This window comes from Ziziphus jujuba, chromosome 2 (genome assembly GCF_031755915.1).
Source record: "Ziziphus jujuba cultivar Dongzao chromosome 2, ASM3175591v1".
Lineage (NCBI taxonomy): Eukaryota > Viridiplantae > Streptophyta > Magnoliopsida > Rosales > Rhamnaceae > Ziziphus > Ziziphus jujuba.
Window position 1 is genome coordinate 3,791,228 of NC_083380.1, and position 16,938 is coordinate 3,808,165.

Genomic DNA, 16,938 nt, shown 5'->3' on the forward strand with positions numbered 1-16,938 from the left:
CGAAGGTTTGGGTTGGAGATTTCTTTGTTTTTGTGGTGGATCATGGGCATGGGTTTGATATTGGGCTCCATAATGGATCTGGGTCTAGGAACTCTATTATGGGCTTACATTTGGGCTTGATCTTTGATCTCTTACTTCGGGTAGGTCGACATTTGTATTATTGATAATTATTGATAATTCTGAATACACTGTACAATTAAGTGGAAAAATAAATCATAAAAGGGGGAAAAAAGTAAAGAAAATAAATTATTGCTTATGGAACTGTGTTATTTTTGATATTTTTTTCTCCTTTTGATTAATTGGTTTATATGCCATAAGATGTAATCACAACCTTTATTGGAACTGAAATTGGCATTATTCACTCTATTATAGAAGCAAGGAGAGTTGAAGATTTCTTATATATATATATATATATATATATAGGAAAGTTTTATGATGCGAACTGGTTTGCATACGGACTACACCAAAACCGATATTTTTTTCTAAAAAGTATCGGCTTTTGTGTAATCCATATTGTAAAACTACTCTATACATATATATATATATATATATATATTAAAAACAAGAAAAAAAAAGGGAAAAAATAAAAAAAGAGAGTTGAAGACATGATAATATTTTAGCTTCATCATTGTCCACTTGAAGTTCCAATAATATACTTATATTTCTTTATTCCCCTTTATTTGCTTGGTGAAATGGGTAATGAGAATTAATCAAATTTTCCAAGAAAAGATGCCTGGAATTCAAAATAGACAAATATGGCAAAATGGCTCTTGAATCAAAGAGCCCATTACAGATGAATGAATGGAAGAAAATCACAATAATACATAATGATACATTCGAGATCAATTTTCTTTCACATAACAGTGATCTGAAACTACTTGTTGAATTTCCAGAGTCTAATATACCTACTGTTGTGTGTGGTGACAACCTTCTTCATCCCAACAGCCAAGCAAGTAATTGGACGACGGGAACTTCCGGGAATGCTGTCAATGCGGGTATCTTCTGAAAGCCTTCTTCCTTTGAATCTTTCGATGGCACCATGACGGTGTTGAGAACTGGATCTGTTGCCATCCAAAACGATGCTAGAAACAACTTCACCCGTATTCTGGTTCAAAATGCGTAGAACACCATCTATTCCACCAGCAACTAAGGTTGACTTGTCATTCCGAAGTAGTTGTAAGGAATATATGACATTTGGACTAATTCGTGTCTCCCATAAACTTCTCATTGTCCTTTAAATAATGATACAAAACATGGCTGCTCAAATTGCAAATTGCATATAATGTGAACTAAGCAAGGCCTGACCTTTGCATATATGCAAGTTGCAAGTTGGTAATTCACCTTCATTTCTTTTTAGTAATTGAGTATTCTTAACTCTTTTTTATTTTTTATTTTGCGTGTGTGTGTTACTATAATATCCTAATCAAAGCTTCTGGAAGGTAATGTTGCAGCAAATTTCATTGTTGCCATTGAAGCTGGGTAAGTATGAATGAGGTCATTTTCCTTTCTATTAGTATCCAAAAAGAAAATAGAATTTATATTATAACAGGTTTTCATTGTTAGGTGACAGTTTATGATGACTATGATATATTTTCAGCTTCTGGTACTTCATAGCTTCTTTAAGTTGTCATTTATAATCAATTCTCAAATCACATAAGCATATGAATCCCCAAAATTTAAACTAACATCCCATTCGCTAGGAGGTTTAAATATTGTCTCTCTACCCATGTTACCACCTCCTAAGACCTTAAAAAGTTTACAGGATTTTCAGATTCCATCCATCTATTACAGAAACCTCATATATGAAATATGCAAGTAGGTAATCATAGATCAGGAAACTAAAAGCTAAGAGTATGCAGTTAATTTTACTCTGAAGTTAATACTGAAATTAGTAGAAAGCTCAAAATGCATACCTAAGGTCCCAACAGGAAGCATATCCAGCAGTTGATCCAGCAAACACTACGTGAGAACATGGGTTGAAACACAGTGTCCTAATGCCTGCTGGGAAAAGTTGAATCAAATGGATGGCACATTAATACAGCATCCTCAAATTCTACAGTTTTATATATTTCACAAAAGCAGATAATAAATAAGTATACCATTCATACAAAGCGGAAAGGAAATGTCTACTGTTATGATTTCTTTTTCTGACAATTTCACTTATCAGATACTTTTAACTGGTTCAACAATGAGAGATGCACGTATTTGTAGTCAATACCTAGAGACACTTGGGGCATTCAGCTTAGATAATATAGTGAGGGTTCATGGGAAAAAGATGTGACATATCACATATAAATAGGAAAACCTACCTTCTAGCCTCTCAATGTTGTGACGTAGGAATAATATACACGGGCAGAGAAGTCAAAACAGAAAACAACCAAGGTAGGAGTGCAGCTGTTATTAGATACCTAGCAACTGACAGGATAGGCTCTCCTTTGAACTTTCAGTGACACAATTATAAATGTAAAGATTAAAGTGGAAAAATCAATGACAATAAAATAGGCAGGATACCAAAAAGATTTATTAGGAATGTTATATGCATCAACTTAAAGTAGCATTCCGAAAATCAGAACACACAAATCCAAGGTCAAATGAAATGATCTCCAAATCCATTCTCCAAAATCATTCTGTAGAGAGTAGGCATGCTACATAACCTGTGGAATCTGTTGATCTTAGTTTTGCTACCCGCTGATCAGATTGCAGACCTGATATTGTGATACTTCCAAGAGAGGAACCACTGAGAATTAACTGATCATCGCTCAAACATAAGGAAGTTATAGGCCCAGCGTGCATCCTGGAATCAGGAAATAAAAATTAAAAGAAAGCATAATATGTTGCATGTTGTTATCAAGGGAAGAGAGGACTTAACTTTATTTTCAATTTTGGAATTTGGTAGCAAACTAAACCACAAGGCAAGAACACTTTTATCAAGAGGCAAGATAAGAGAATCATAAAAATTCTGTTTTATTTGGCTTAATAGAGCAATCATGTAGGACTGAAAATATTCAATAATGGGAACAAGAAAATGTGATTAAAACTTCTTGATTCGACCATATACTCTGATAGAAATCTGAAGATGAAAGAATTGCAAGAAATTTTTTACACCACCTACCTAATTATTTGAGAACATTTCCTACTGTACATGTCAAAAACACGAGCAGTCCCATCCTCACACCCAACCACAGCTTCTGGATCGAAGTATCTGTAGGCATTGAGAATACACCTTGCTTAAAATTGTTAACAAATACAAAAGCCAACCTTCTGGACAAATATAACACACTTATCCAAGAGCTTGTGTTGATTAAGAGAACCAGAAAAACAAACAAGAGGAAATATTAAAGGAGCCAAGTAAATCTGATATCTTCAATTTGTTTAGTTGTTATCATGTGTCTACATTTCAACTACTTGTCCAGAAAGTAGGACAAGATGTTAAACATGAGTTCTAGATAGGTACTCAAAGGAAAATTTATTCCTTTTTTTTTTTTTTTTTTTTTTTTTTTGAGTTCTGCATTATTTAATAAGAGGCTTAGTTTCTCAAAGTAACTTAAAAGCACAATAATAGTCAGATCCGTAATTAACTCTTCTGCAAAATTCTCTAAAATATGCATACCGCATGCATAAACCTTTTGAAAAGGTGGACTCCCGGGAGGAAAAAATACTTCTTGTCCCATTTCGCCTCCATATACATATACGAGTGCCAACCAAACCAACAATCTACCAAAGTATAAATGAAAAAAAATATTAATCACATCAACATGAAAGACAAATTGATATAGCATTTTAGTCAAGCGACAGATACATGTAAAACTACAGACAAGAAATTGGTTTGTTCAAGTAACCTTGCTCTCATCAAAATCAAAGTCAACTATAGGGGTTGTCTCTGGATTGGAATATTCTTCCAAGCATTTATAGCTTTCTAAGGACCAAAGACGCATTACCTAGCACCATTTACATGCAAAACAAGTAACAATATTATGCAATGATATTATGAGAAGGTCAGTTTATAAGGGCAAACAATTAGCAAACATTGAAGGAAACATGAAAGTAACCCAGACAAAGATGAAACAAAATATATATATATATATATATATATTTTTACATAAAACAAGTGATGGTTCATAACAAGAAAAAAGTATGTTACGTATTGAGCATATCATCATGAACCGGCCCTTGTCTCGTAGATTGTGTATGTAGGAAAATACCTTATCACCTACACCAGTAAGAAGTAAGCCCATCTTCATTCGGCACTGATCCACCCTAACAGAAATCAAGTTTAGATAACCAAAGTACATATACTTACAAACCCATTATTGTATATGTAACTTTAAATCTGCTTAAAATCATACATAGGTACTAAAAATAGAATACAAAGCATAAAACTTCGATATGAGGTTCGAAATTAGAATATGATATATGAAAATATCTATCTTTGAAGACATAACAAGCGAATTGAGAAAGATTTTACCATTAGCAATGTTTATGTACTTGAAAATTATCATTATTATTTTTTTTCCTTTAAAAAAGAAAGTAAAAATCAATACAAGGGCATTACCCAGCAGAATGGCCTTTCCACTGATCAATATGAATAACACCCTCTTGCAAAGCCAATCTATGATGTTTCATAGCAATCTCCTCCAAGTATAATTTCAAAGATTCCTCCGAATTACTAGACCTATTGGAAACACCCACAAAACCCATCTGCTGCTGCTTGTAACAGAACAGTTGCAGCAACTTAGACTTATTCACAATCGAATTCCTTCACGAAAACAAGAAAAAAAATCAAAAACCCATTTTTGTTGTCGAACCCATTGTTGAAAAGTATAAGCAGAGAGACAGAGAATAAAGAATACCAGGATTTGCAGACGACAGAGCATCGGACGAGGTCGAAGAAGTCGAGGAAGGAGAAGATGAAGCAGAGGATGTCGTGCTCCAGGGAGTGAACTGTGGTCTGTGATACTACTGAGCTCCTACTTCTCTGCCTCTTCTTGTCTCCGATGGGAGTTTGGTCCATAACTGACGTTGAGCGGAACCAAATGAGATTCGAAGGCGAAATGGGCAAACTTGCTTCCTGGTTTGAGCTGAAATAACCGATAACTACGAGTTATTAATTTTTCTATTATTACTTATTATTCTTTTCGATAAAAGAAATTGTTTTTCTTTTTATTTATTTATTATTATTTTTATTGAAATATTAAACTTATGAAATTTAAATTTCTATTACTTTTTATTTGGATAAACTATATTTCACGTATTCAATTATATCACGTTTTAGTGGTTTTTTTTTAAAAAAAAAAAAACATTTCTTAACACATTTGACATTAAATAATTTTCGATATAGAGTTTTAATGAATTTTTTTTTTTGGGGCTTTTGAGAAATAATCTGTTTAAATTGATTTGATTTTTTCCCCTACCATTTTATTACTTTTTATAATTTATTATATATTTTAAAATACTCAATAAAATCCAAATGGTTATACGTAAATTTGAATATAAAAAATATAAATTATTGGACAATTTCTAAATATTAATGGAAAATGCAAATGGTTATGGTTCAGAATCTATATTTGGCACATAAAATATCAAAAAAAAAAAAATGGTATATGAAATTAATTTGAGGCATTGAAAAACATATAAAATCAATAAGAACATAATATCGAAGAAAAAAAAGGGACATAATATCTTTATAATTGAGGAAATGTAACGTAGGAAAAAAAATGCTTATTACGGATGATCCTCAGAAATAGAATTTGGATAGTTAATTAGTTAGCTAGATGCTGACTGGTTAAGCATTATAAAACATAATTAAAAAAAGACGAAGTGAGAATCATCTCCATGAGCTTTAAATGCAAATCAAAGCATAAAGAAAAGAAACAAAGAAAGAAAGATATGAAAACGGACATATATACTTACAATTTGGATATCAGAGGTGACATGATGGAGTTTCCCATCTAGTTTTGCTATAGGGATGCAAGCAAGCTTAGATCGGAGGCCGTATCTATTTTCTTTGATTGTTTGTGATAGGAGACAATGCTCCTAAACTGGGACATTCTTCAATGGATAGATCCTTTAAAGAAGTGAGACCATGCAGCCCTTGTGGGAGTAATGCCAGCCCAGCACATCTTTTCAGAGTTAGATATTCAAGTGATGAGAGATTGCCTATCCCTTCAGGCAATGATTTTAAATATGGACATTCTTCAATGTGGAGGTACTTTAAAGATGTGAGACCACGCATCCCTTGTGGCAGCGATGCCAACATACAACAATCCTTAATAGAAAGACTACTAAGAGATAAAAGATTGCTTATCCCTTCAGGTAATGATCCTAAATTGAAGCATCCAGAGATTTTCAGTACAGCTAAAGAGATGAGACCATGCATCTCTTCTAGCAACGATTCCAACCTATCACACCTTCCAATATGAAGAGTATCAAGTGCTGAGAGGTTGCCTATTCCCTTTGGCAATGATGTCAAATTGGGGCAGCATTCAATGTGGAGTTTCTGCAATGATGATGAGAGTTTGGCTATCTCCTCTGGCAAATCAACCAGACTGCGACAGTCCTCAATATGGAGATGTGCAAGGAGTGAGCAAGATATCCCCTCTGGCAAAATATCTAAATCATCCGTACGATGAAGATATAAGTACTCCAATCTGGAGAAAGGGATGGTTGGGGCAGAGGAATTGAAAAATGGATCAGAAGAAGAAGAAAAGGAAGTAGATTCTAATTCTAATGGTGGTGTTGATGAATTTCATGCATGCACATTGACACTCGGTAAAAGGCATTTGAATGCAAGATATCAGACTGAAAAGCTTAACATCTTGTATAGATTTTACATCATCGGACCAGATAATTTTGGTAGAAGGACTATATTAACCATGCCTACTGTATTATAAATTGTTATTAATGATTGGTGGCACCAAGTCAATGAAGAAATTCTACCAGCAAGTAGGAGAAGAAGATAACAAGTAAGCATAAACGCTTACAAAAGAATAGAAATTACCAACTGTTTATTAGCTCTGACACCTTTTCTTTGTTATGTTCAATTCTGATCAAACTTGCTGGGCTTATTTTTTATCCCATATAAATGAATGGTTATTCTACCCCCTAGAAACGGAGGGGATTGGAGAAAAATAATCATAATAAAACAAAATAAAAGGTATCTGTTGGTAATTCTAGTTCACAGCGGTTGTAATCTGTTGGTCATACAATGGTTTAGGGTGATTTTCATTCCCATATTTAGTTTACGATGATTAAAAGAAACAAATTACTTTTATTTCTTCTTTCTTTGCTTTTGAAATTGGAAACGAAAACTAATCAACTTTCCAAGATGTTACATCAAACGGAAGATACATAAAAAAGGATGGAAAATGATTCTTGAAAATCAAAGAGCACATGTAATATAAATAGTTTATAAAAATGACAACAGAGCAATTATACAGTTCTTAAAGCTACATTGCATATTAAATTTCCTTAGTACTTAACATTGTGATCTAAATTATTGTTGAATTTCCACTGTGATATGATGTACCTACTTTGTGTGTGGTGGCAACTTTCTTTATTCTGGCAGCCAAGCAAGAGATTGGTGGTCAAGAAAATGCTATCAGGGCAGGTATCTTCTGTTGGCCTTCTTCCTTTGCATCTTTTAGCAGCACCATGAGAGCATTGAGAACTAGGATCTGTTACCTTCTTAAACAATGCTAGAAACAACTTCACCTGTATTCTTGTTCAAAACGTATAGCACACCACCAATTATTTCCTCCAACAACTAAGGTTGAATTCACATTCTGCAATAGTTGCAAGGAATGTATGACATCCGAACAAACTTGTATATCTCGCATAAACTTCTCATTATCCTGGAAATACAGAAAATGGAAGCAGCTCAATATTGCAAGTTGCAGACCAGAATACAAGAAACATAATAGTTTTGTACTTTAGTTTACCACTGGAAGTTAATCCTCAAAATAGCTGAGAGCTCATAATTGCATATCTATGTTACCAAGATAAAATTTATATATTCAGCCGTCAATCCAGAAAACGCTTGGTAAGAACCATGGGTTGAAATGCCTGCAGGAAAAGGTTGATATTAAATGGATCCCACACGAGTGCAAATTCATGTGTTCATAAGTTTTCTGTGTCTAACAAAAGCAGAAAAACACTTTTAACCTTCATACCGCCATAGAAGAAAATAACAAGAAAAGAAGTCTGTTACCTTGAGAATAAGTATCGAGGAGATCAGCATGACTGTCCCTTGTGCTGTAGGTTGTGTATGTGGGAAATACCTCATCACCTACACCAGTAAAACCGTAAAGATTGAAAAAATTCCACTTCTCCATAGAGAAGAGAGGTTACTTTCTGTTTTTGGTGAAGAAAATAATGTCATAATTGGATAAATTTCAAATTATAGTTATAATCCAGAATAACCAATCTCATAAAGACAGTAAGCAGCATATACGCATGCTGGTTGGGTTATTATATATTTATATTAATTAAAAAGGCATGAAAAGTTATTAAAATCAACAAGGACGTAATGTACTTAAAATGAACTAAAGGGAAACATTGTTAACTGTAAAAAAGTAAGGAATGGACTATACACTTACTAATTAGAATTCGGGCAGTTAATCAGCTAGATGCCACAAATTATTTATTCTGCATGTACATACAAATTAATTAAATTAATCAGCAGGAAATTATCGTAAACTGGATAAAGATTTGTAAAAGAGAGTGATGATCTAGATAAAAAATGAACCTGCAGAAGATAGATAGTGCATGAATTCATCATCTAACAAAGCATATGGGACGTGGGCAATCTTAGCTCGGTCACCATGTCTATCCTCCTTGGCTCTTTGTGGTAAGCGTGGGCATTCTTGAATTTCTAGCTGCAGCAAAGAGATGATAGAATGGATTTCATCCGGCAATGAGGCCAGCTTATAAGGAAATGTACTAACAATTTTCAAAGGTAAATTTCTTAACACATTTAATATTAAATAATTTTTTTAATAATTTAATAATTTTTGAGTAATCATCTGTTTAAAATTGTTCTAATTTTTTTCCTCCCTTTTATTTAACTTTATAGCTCTTTTTTTATAATATTTTTAAAAAAAGGTCCAGAATAAAATAAAAATGGTTAAACGTAAATTCAATATAAAAAATAAATAAATAGACAAATGCAAATGGCTATGGTGCAGACTACCGAGTAACTAGTTTCATACTAATAGCATAGGACATAAATTTTTCTTTTTCTTTTTCTACTTTTCTTTTTTTTTTGTTTTTTTTTTGTTTTTTTTGGTTTTTTGGGTAAAAGCATTTGACATATATAATTAACTAAGCACGCCGGTTTGCTTCTTAACATGGGGCATATCTTAAAACAAAAGAGGAAAATGAATTATAGGGAAAGTAGAGGCTTACTGATCAGAATTTGGGTTGTCAATTAGGTAGATAGATGCCACTGTTTAACTACTTGCATATGCCTGTTCAATTCAAGAAATTGATCTCGCCACTAACTTAGCTGCAAATTAAAGGATAAAGCAAGAAACATAGAGAAAGAAAGATACCAAAAACGAACCTGTACACAAGTTGAGCAGAGCCGTATTCTATCATCATTGATTCTTTGGGATAAAAGAGGGCATTTTGCAATGTGTAGTTTTAAAGAGGTGCGACGATGCAGCTCTTGTGGCAGTGTTGCCAACTTATCACATCTTTCAAGACTAAGATGTACAAGTGATGAGAGATTACATATCCCTTCTGGCAATGAATGTAAATTGGGACATTCTTCGATGTACAGATGGGTTAAGGAGGTGAGGCCATGCAGCCCTTGCGGCAGTGCTGCCAACTTATGACATTTTTCAATACTGAGATATGTAAGCGATGAGAGATTAACTATCCCTTCTGACAATGATTCTAAATTGTGGCATTCTCTAATATTTAGCTGATCCAAAGAGGTAAGACCATGCAGCCCTTGTGGCAGTGTTGCCAAATTATCACACCTTTCTAAAGCAAGACTTTTAAGTGACGAGAGATTGCCTATGCCTTGCGGCAATAATGCCAACTTATCACAACTTTCCAGAGTAAGACTTCTAAGTGATGAAAGATTGGCTATCCCTTCTGATAATGCTTCCAAACTAGGACATTCTTTAATGTCGAGATCCTTTAAAGAGGTGAGACCATGCATCCCTTCTGGAAGTGATACCAACTTACAACATGCCTTAATAGAAAGAGTTATAAGTGATGAGACATTGCTTATCCCTTCCGGCAATGATTCTAAACAGGGGCATTCAGAGATGTCTAGTTTGAATAAAGAGTTGAGACTGTGCATCCCTTCTGGCAGTGATTCCAACTTAGTACACCTTTCAATACGAAGCTCTTTAAGTGATGAGAGATTAGCTATCTCTTGCGGCAATGATGAAAGATTGGAGCATCTCCAGATATAAAGACTATTAAGTTCTGAGAGGTTGCCTATTCCCTTTGGCAATGATGTCAAATTGGGGCAGTCACCAACGTAGAGGAACTTTAGCGATGAGAGGTTGGCTATCTCCTGTGGTAAATTATCCAGTTTGCAATAATTCTCAATATTTAGAAAGCTAAGTACAGATAAGAGCGTATGTTCTATATCTTCCAAATCTTCAAGCTCCAAATATTGCAACCTGGGAAGACGGATTGGGGTAAAAGGATTGGGAGATGAACAAGAAGAAAAAATAGATTTCATTGGCACTGCGGTCTGTTGGAAAGGTATAAAGCCAATTTTGCAAAGTTTTGAAGATTCAATATTTGGAAACAGTGGCAAGAAAATTAGGTTAGGGCAACCAGAGATGTTTAGATGAGAAAGACAAGGGAAGAAAGGTTCATTTTGGTTTTGGTGTATCATGGATGTTGTTGGTGTTAAACCAGTAGGCCCATTCCTCTTCCACCATCCCTTCAGATTCGGACAATCATTGATTGTAAGTCTCTCTAGACGAGGGAAGAATAACTTTCTTGAAGCCATTGAATAATCTCTTTCCAAATTAACATACTCGAGAGAAGTCAATGAAACAAGTTCAAGTTCCTTGAGATGACTCATTGACTGATCCAATGATGGAAGTTCTTGGAGATTTCTACAAAATTGTAACTTTAAACTCACAAGATTAGTGAGCAAAGAAAGCCACGTAGCAAACTTCACACCCATATACCCGTCCACTTGGAGTGCTTTTAGGTCTGAATATGGCTGAAGGCCACCCAGTAACATTTCATCATCGTGGTCATTTACATCATCAGTCCACTGTAAATGTAGGGATTGAAGATGTACCTTCTCCTTTAAATTTGCGACCTCTGAATTTGCAGCATCTCCATGCAGATTGTGTGCCAAGTTGCTTATGACTAGTTTTCCCCTCAAGTTGTAAAGTTGGCTCAGTTCAGCCCACCCTGCAGCATCAGTAGACTTAGAATTTTTGTCTGCCATGACAAAGACATCCAATGTGCTAATGGAAGTTAACTGACCAAGTCCACGAGGCATATGAGTCAACTTACAACATCCATCTATCAGAAGATGTCTTAAGTTGATCAAATACTTCAAATGTCGAGGCAAACTCAATAGCTCGGAACAACCAACAAGAATCAGTGTTTGCAGATTGTACAGTCTTGTTATAGAACTTGGTAGCAACTTCATCTTATTGTATGAAAGATCAAGATATCTTAAGTGTTTTATTTTATCAAAACTATTTGGTAATGTCTTGATATACAAAGCCTCCAAGTCCAATGCCCGTAGACACTCAAAGTTGGATAAAATTGCATCACAGCTCCTTTGACTATCAATCACCTGCCTTGCTAAAAGTAATGTGCGTACCCGTTCCTTTCTATCAAATAAGGACATCAGAAGTTTCGATGGCATCCAATCAGATTGAAAATCGAATGATACATGGCAAATCTTTTTACAAAAATTTACATTCTCTGTATTCTTGTCTACCATGACGCTCTGTTTCCCTGCCACTGAAATTGCAAGATCATGCATAAGGTCATGCATTTTACAATACTTTACAATACCCCAGTCATCTTTCCTCACCTCTTGAAAAAAAGACCTCCAATGTAAATCTATGAAACAACCATAACCAATATCTTCTAGACATTCATTTTGGTTAGAAGACTTAACAAAACCTTGTGCCATCCAAAGTTTTATTAACTTCTGTACATCGATGTTATGGTCTTTTGGAAATAATCTACAATAAGAAAAAGATTGCTTCAAATGAGAGGGGAGACAATCATAACTTAACTGGAGTGTTGGTAGTAGATCAGTTTGGTGTTGAGGTAATTTTGCAAGCTTATTAATTTTAAAAGACACCCAGTCACTCTCTAGATTATTTCCATACAGTATACTTCCAATCGCCCTTATAGCAAGAGGAACTCCTTTGCAGTTTTCAACAATCTCCTCTCCTATTCTTACAATGTTTGAGTTACAAGGCTCCTGTTCTCTCTCAAATGCCACTCTCTTAAATAAAGACCACGACTTGTTTTTATCTAAACCTTGCAAGTAATACGGACAAACAGTCTGTGTCACTCGGGCAACAACTTCACTGCGGGTAGTTATTAATATTGTACTACCCTGCGAACCATCCATTAACAAGGTTTTCAGTTTAAGCCATTTTTCCCTATCTTCATTCCACACATCATCTAATACAAGAAGATATTTCTTTCCATTTAACTTCTTACGAAGAGAGGATTGCAAATCATCAAGTGACGGGCCTTGTGATTTAAGGATTTTCTCAAGAATTATTTTCAAATCAAATTCGTTAGATATGCAAACCCACATTCTCAGTTCAAAATGCTTCACAACCATCTCATCGTTGAAAACCAACTGAGCGAGTGTGGTTTTTCCTAGTCCACCAATACCAACTAGAGGAAGGACCGAAACATTATTGTTATCTTGAGAATCAAAACTCAACAAAAGTTCGATAATATTCATTTTATCATCATCCCTCCCAATAACTTGTTCATCACGCACAAAAGAGTGAGTCTCTCTATTGACATACTCAGTATATGTCTCTTGGGGGAGTGGTATAGATGAGCTCAAGCTGCTATCTTCCTTAATATCTTTAAGTGTCTCCTTAATCTTTTCTAATTTACGACTCATCTTTACATGAAAAGCAATTTGGTTTGAGCTTGAGAAGAAAACTCGTACCTTTTTTGTTATTTCGTTTCCAGTCATCACTTGGCGGCCCAAAGCTTCAGTTTGAAATTCATCCACCAAGTTATCAACATCATCAACTGCATCTTCAAGCCTCTCAAGCCAGTGTTTGATTTTATGGTTATGGATTCGCTTTGCCTCTGCATCAAGAATTACAGCAACCAGCGCATCCATTGTTTTCTCAAGCTTCTCAAACTCCTTTTTGAGATCCCAAAACTTTCCAATCTCTTTGACAGCTTCAGAACCCAACTTTTGTATGATGGAAGGCACAACATCAAGCAGAACTCCTTCTGCCATTACTGAGAATGAGTGTGGCTAACTTTGCAGGGGTCAAATGGAAAGTTTAGCAAATGGTTTGGGTGTGGATATGATGGGGGTTTAACTACCAGTATTCAGAGAACAAAGGTGACCATGTGAATGCAGAGCCAAACCTAAAATGATAATTAAGATGTTTAAAGTACTTATTCTTATTTTGTGGGTGTTATCCAAATAGAATAAAGAGAGATGATAACCGTCACCATTAAAGGATTCTATCCATGTTGATGTTACAAGGGAATATGTCCATGTTGATGTTAAAAGGGAATACGTACGTGCTCCAACATTTGAACATGCACTAGTATCCAAGGCAAGTTTAAAGTACTTTTTTAGATTCTTTTTTTTTTTTTTTTTTGTTTGCCCAAGTGTACTTTGATTAGATTGGATGAGCATGTATTGGACTTGTCATCTCAAACTTGAATACCAAGGAAATGTTATAAAAAATGTTTGCTAGAGTTTTGAGTCTTGTATTCAATTTGGGTTTTTTATATTTTCAATCGGATTCATACCTAGTCAACCGCCATCATTTTTTTTGGTTCCTGCCGTATACAAAGACTTGCTTCTAGTTGACTACAATGGATAGGGAGATCTTCTACAAGAAAAAAAAAAAATAATAATAATTTTATTAAATATTGAGGTTACCTACTCTACCCCAATTAGCAATTTGAGTGGAAATCTAATTGGAATGAAAACCATAATTAATATGCTTAAAACCGTGTACAGATGGTAGGTAGCAACAAAGTCTCTGAAGAGATTCTACCAGCAAATAGGATAAACAGATTAGATAAACAAGGAAACAACTATCACAGACTCTTACAAATGAATAAAAAACCAACTGTTTATTAGCTCTGAAATCTTTTCTTTCTTTTCTTCAATTCTGGTCTAACTTGCTGATCTTATTTTTTGTCCCTTATGAATGAATGGCTAATCTACACCTTAGCAACGAAAGTTAACCAGCTTTCCAGTAAGATATAATATGGAAGTAGACAATACATAAAAAAAATAGATAAATAAATAAAAAAGGAATGATAAATGACCCTTGAAAATAAAAGAGCACAAGATAAAATGGTTTATATGAATTAAAACAATAACAATCATACACTTCTTAAGGCTACATTTAAGATCATTTTCCTCGTATTTAATAGTGTGATCTGAATTAGTTGTTGGATTTCCACACTCTAATGTACCTACCTTTGCATGTGGGGGCGACTTTCTTCAACCCAACAGCCAAGCAAGAGATTTGCATTCAAGCACTTCTGGAAATGACATCAATAATAGTATCTTCTGAAAGCCTTCCCCCTTCGAGTGTTTTAATGGCACGATGTGGGCTTTGAGAACTTGAACTTTTGGCTTCCAAAACAATGCTTGAAACAACTTGGCCTGTGCTCTGTTTTGAAACTCCTAGCACAACATCTATGCCACCAATGACAAAGCTTGTAGTCACTCTAAAGTACCAACCAAACCAACAATCCATCAAAATATAAATGCAAACATTATACAATTAGCGAGCAGAGCACACACTTAAAAAGAGAACATTATAATTTCATCCTTGATAATAATTATTACTATCTAATTACACTTAAAAGGAGAACATTAGAATTTCATCCTTACTAATAACTATTACTATCTAAATACAAAAGCGCGAAAGACAAAACAGCAATTGGCATCTTCATCAGTCATAAAGCCAATAAACAGAAAGCTAAAAAACAGCAATTGGCATCTTCATCAGTCATAAAGCCAATAAACAGAAAGCTAAAAAACAGAAAAGGGAATGTGGACATGATCCATGCTATTTAAGTCACTATGTTACACATACATGTAAAAGTAAAACTACAAAAAAGATATAGGTATTTGAACCTTGCTCTCATCAAAATCAAAGTCAACTAGATTTCTAATGACCAAACACGCATTACCTAGTATTATTACCATGCAAACAATAATAAAATTATGGTACAACAATATATTGTGAGAGGATCATTTCAAAAGGAAAAAGAAACAGCAATTGAGGTAAAGACATAAGGAAAAAAATCAAACACAAGATATAGATGAAACAAAAAAGATAACATTCATGCTACAAAAACAAGAAGATCTAGATATTAAGGTCCTATAAGGACTAGAGTAAACATAATCACAGGAAGAAAATCTATCATGAGACAAATGATGTTATCTTTCTTCACTAGGGAAAAGAAATTGATGTTTGACTTGTAGTATCACCTACATCAATAAGAAGAAAGCTCATCTTCATCCTGCACTGATTCACTCCAAATTATGTTTAGATAAAAATGATTTCTTCACCCAATGCACCTTATAGATACATACCCACAAATTTATTCTATAAAATAATTCAAAGCATAGAACTTTAATATAAGACCTGAAATTAGAATATGACGCTTGAAAAAATCTTTAAAGACACAACAACATTTAGCAATGTTATAAAGGGGAAAAAAAAAAACACAGAATATTATCCAGCAGAGTGACCCTTCCATTCATTAACATCAATTTCCAAGGCAAGCTCCTCCAAATTACAAGACTTATTTGAACAACCCACAAGATCCATCTTCCGCTGCTTGAAGTAGAACACTTGCAGCAACTTTTAGACTTATCCATTATCGCATTCCTTAATCAAAATAAGAAGGGGAACAAAAAAAAAAAACCATTCTAATTATTGATTGAATTTTCAAAAAGAAGAAGAAGAAAGATAATAAAAGAGTACCAACGATTTGCAGTGACAGAGCAGTCGGAGGAGGTCGAAGATGTCGAGGAAGAAGAAGAAGAAGAAGAAAACGATGACGCCATGGCCGGAGAACATGAGCTTGGAACTCCTCTGCCTCTTTTTGTCTCCGACGGGTGTGTGGTCGCTGGTCAATCGCCGCCGTTAACAATGAAGGAAGGAGATATGACTTTCTGGTTCTAGTCTTTGAGCAGAGTATTAAAATGAGTGTAAAAAGTGGGGGGGGGAAAAAAAAAAAAAAGGTTATATTTATTTATTTGTTGGATAATAGACAGAGGGAAACTGTTTTTGTTTTTTTAAAATTATAATTATAATTTAATTTCTTTAACTTTCCATTAGGATAAATTATAGGGTATATAATATTACAACTTTTTTAGATTTTTTTTTAATTATAATCGAATATTTTAATATTTATATTTTTAAAATTTAATTAAAATATCTAATTATTTTAATAAAAATCTAAAAAAATATACAGTGTAATATTCTCTAAATTATATTTTCCCTAATAAAATAAATGACAAACTGTATATAATCTTAAAAAAAAAAAAAATCACATTTATGTTTTATCAATGCCTTGTCACATTAGATATTTGATAAAATATTCTTTCCAAATAATAAATCTCTAACAGGTCTAGTTTATTGCTAGAGGCAACTCCCAAAACTTGACCAACTCTTTGAAAGCTGGGGAAGCCAAATGTCGTGCAATTGCAGCTTTAGGGTTGACTTTTCAGTTGGCATGGGGTTG

The 16,938-nt window shown here is 34.2% G+C and overlaps 2 protein-coding genes across 15 annotated transcripts; both read right to left on the reverse strand.

The window, feature by feature from the left end:
* Positions 1–651: 651 nt before the first annotated feature.
* LOC132800501 (F-box/WD-40 repeat-containing protein At3g52030-like) lies at positions 652–5,963 on the reverse strand. 3 transcript variants are annotated; one of them, XM_060814332.1, is made up of 10 exons: positions 5,911–5,963; positions 4,851–5,078; positions 4,553–4,756; positions 4,203–4,257; positions 3,840–3,938; positions 3,611–3,714; positions 3,113–3,202; positions 2,655–2,794; positions 1,914–1,998; positions 652–1,232 (listed from the first exon to the last, which is right to left on the reverse strand). In XM_060814332.1, the coding sequence occupies exons 1-10, from the start codon at positions 5,946–5,948 to the stop codon at positions 875–877; spliced, it is 1,401 nt and encodes a 466-aa protein (XP_060670315.1). In that variant the 5' UTR covers positions 5,949–5,963; the 3' UTR covers positions 652–874. The 3 variants fall into 3 exon arrangements, with proteins under 3 accessions (XP_060670315.1, XP_060670314.1, XP_060670316.1); XM_060814331.1 differs by having other exon boundaries at positions 1,914–2,001; XM_060814333.1 differs by lacking the exon at positions 3,840–3,938 and having other exon boundaries at positions 1,914–2,001.
* Positions 5,964–5,967: 4 nt separating this feature from the next.
* Positions 5,968–16,413, reverse strand: LOC107406875 (putative disease resistance protein RGA4). Of its 12 annotated transcripts, none has more exons than XM_060814321.1 (9): positions 16,176–16,413; positions 14,654–16,079; positions 9,560–13,437; positions 8,744–8,873; positions 8,595–8,643; positions 8,207–8,284; positions 7,938–8,061; positions 7,530–7,850; positions 5,968–6,647 (listed from the first exon to the last, which is right to left on the reverse strand). In XM_060814321.1, the coding sequence occupies exons 2-5, from the start codon at positions 14,706–14,708 to the stop codon at positions 8,639–8,641; spliced, it is 4,068 nt and encodes a 1,355-aa protein (XP_060670304.1). In that variant the 5' UTR covers positions 14,709–16,079; positions 16,176–16,413; the 3' UTR covers positions 5,968–6,647; positions 7,530–7,850; positions 7,938–8,061; positions 8,207–8,284; positions 8,595–8,638. The 12 variants fall into 12 exon arrangements, with proteins under 12 accessions (XP_060670304.1, XP_060670303.1, XP_060670313.1 ...); XM_060814320.1 differs by lacking the exon at positions 5,968–6,647 and having other exon boundaries at positions 7,248–7,850; positions 14,654–14,875; positions 15,916–16,079; XM_060814330.1 differs by lacking the exon at positions 5,968–6,647 and adding an exon at positions 13,972–14,054 and having other exon boundaries at positions 7,248–7,850.
* Between the last annotated feature and the right edge of the window lie 525 nt (positions 16,414–16,938).

Coding starts and splice junctions, on each gene's coding strand:
- LOC132800501 (XM_060814331.1), bottom strand. CDS start 5,948: ATGGGAAACTCCATCATGTCACCTCTGATATCCAAATT. Junction 3,939..4,202: donor TTACTGGTGTAGGTGATAAG/GTATTTTCCTAC, acceptor AAATGGTGCTAG/GTAATGCGTCTTTGGTCCTT. Junction 2,002..2,654: donor AAGATCAACAGATTCCACAG/GTTATGTAGCAT, acceptor AACTTTTCCCAG/CAGGCATTAGGACACTGTGT.
- LOC107406875 (XM_060814321.1), bottom strand. CDS start 14,708: ATGCAAATCTCTTGCTTGGCTGTTGGGTTGAAGAAAGTCGCCCCCACA. Junction 13,438..14,653: donor AGTCGCCCCCACATGCAAAG/GTAGGTACATTA, acceptor CAGTAATGGCAG/AAGGAGTTCTGCTTGATGTT. Junction 8,874..9,559: donor TCTGCTCAACTTGTGTACAG/GTTCGTTTTTGG, acceptor TCTTTGCTGCAG/CTAGAAATTCAAGAATGCCC.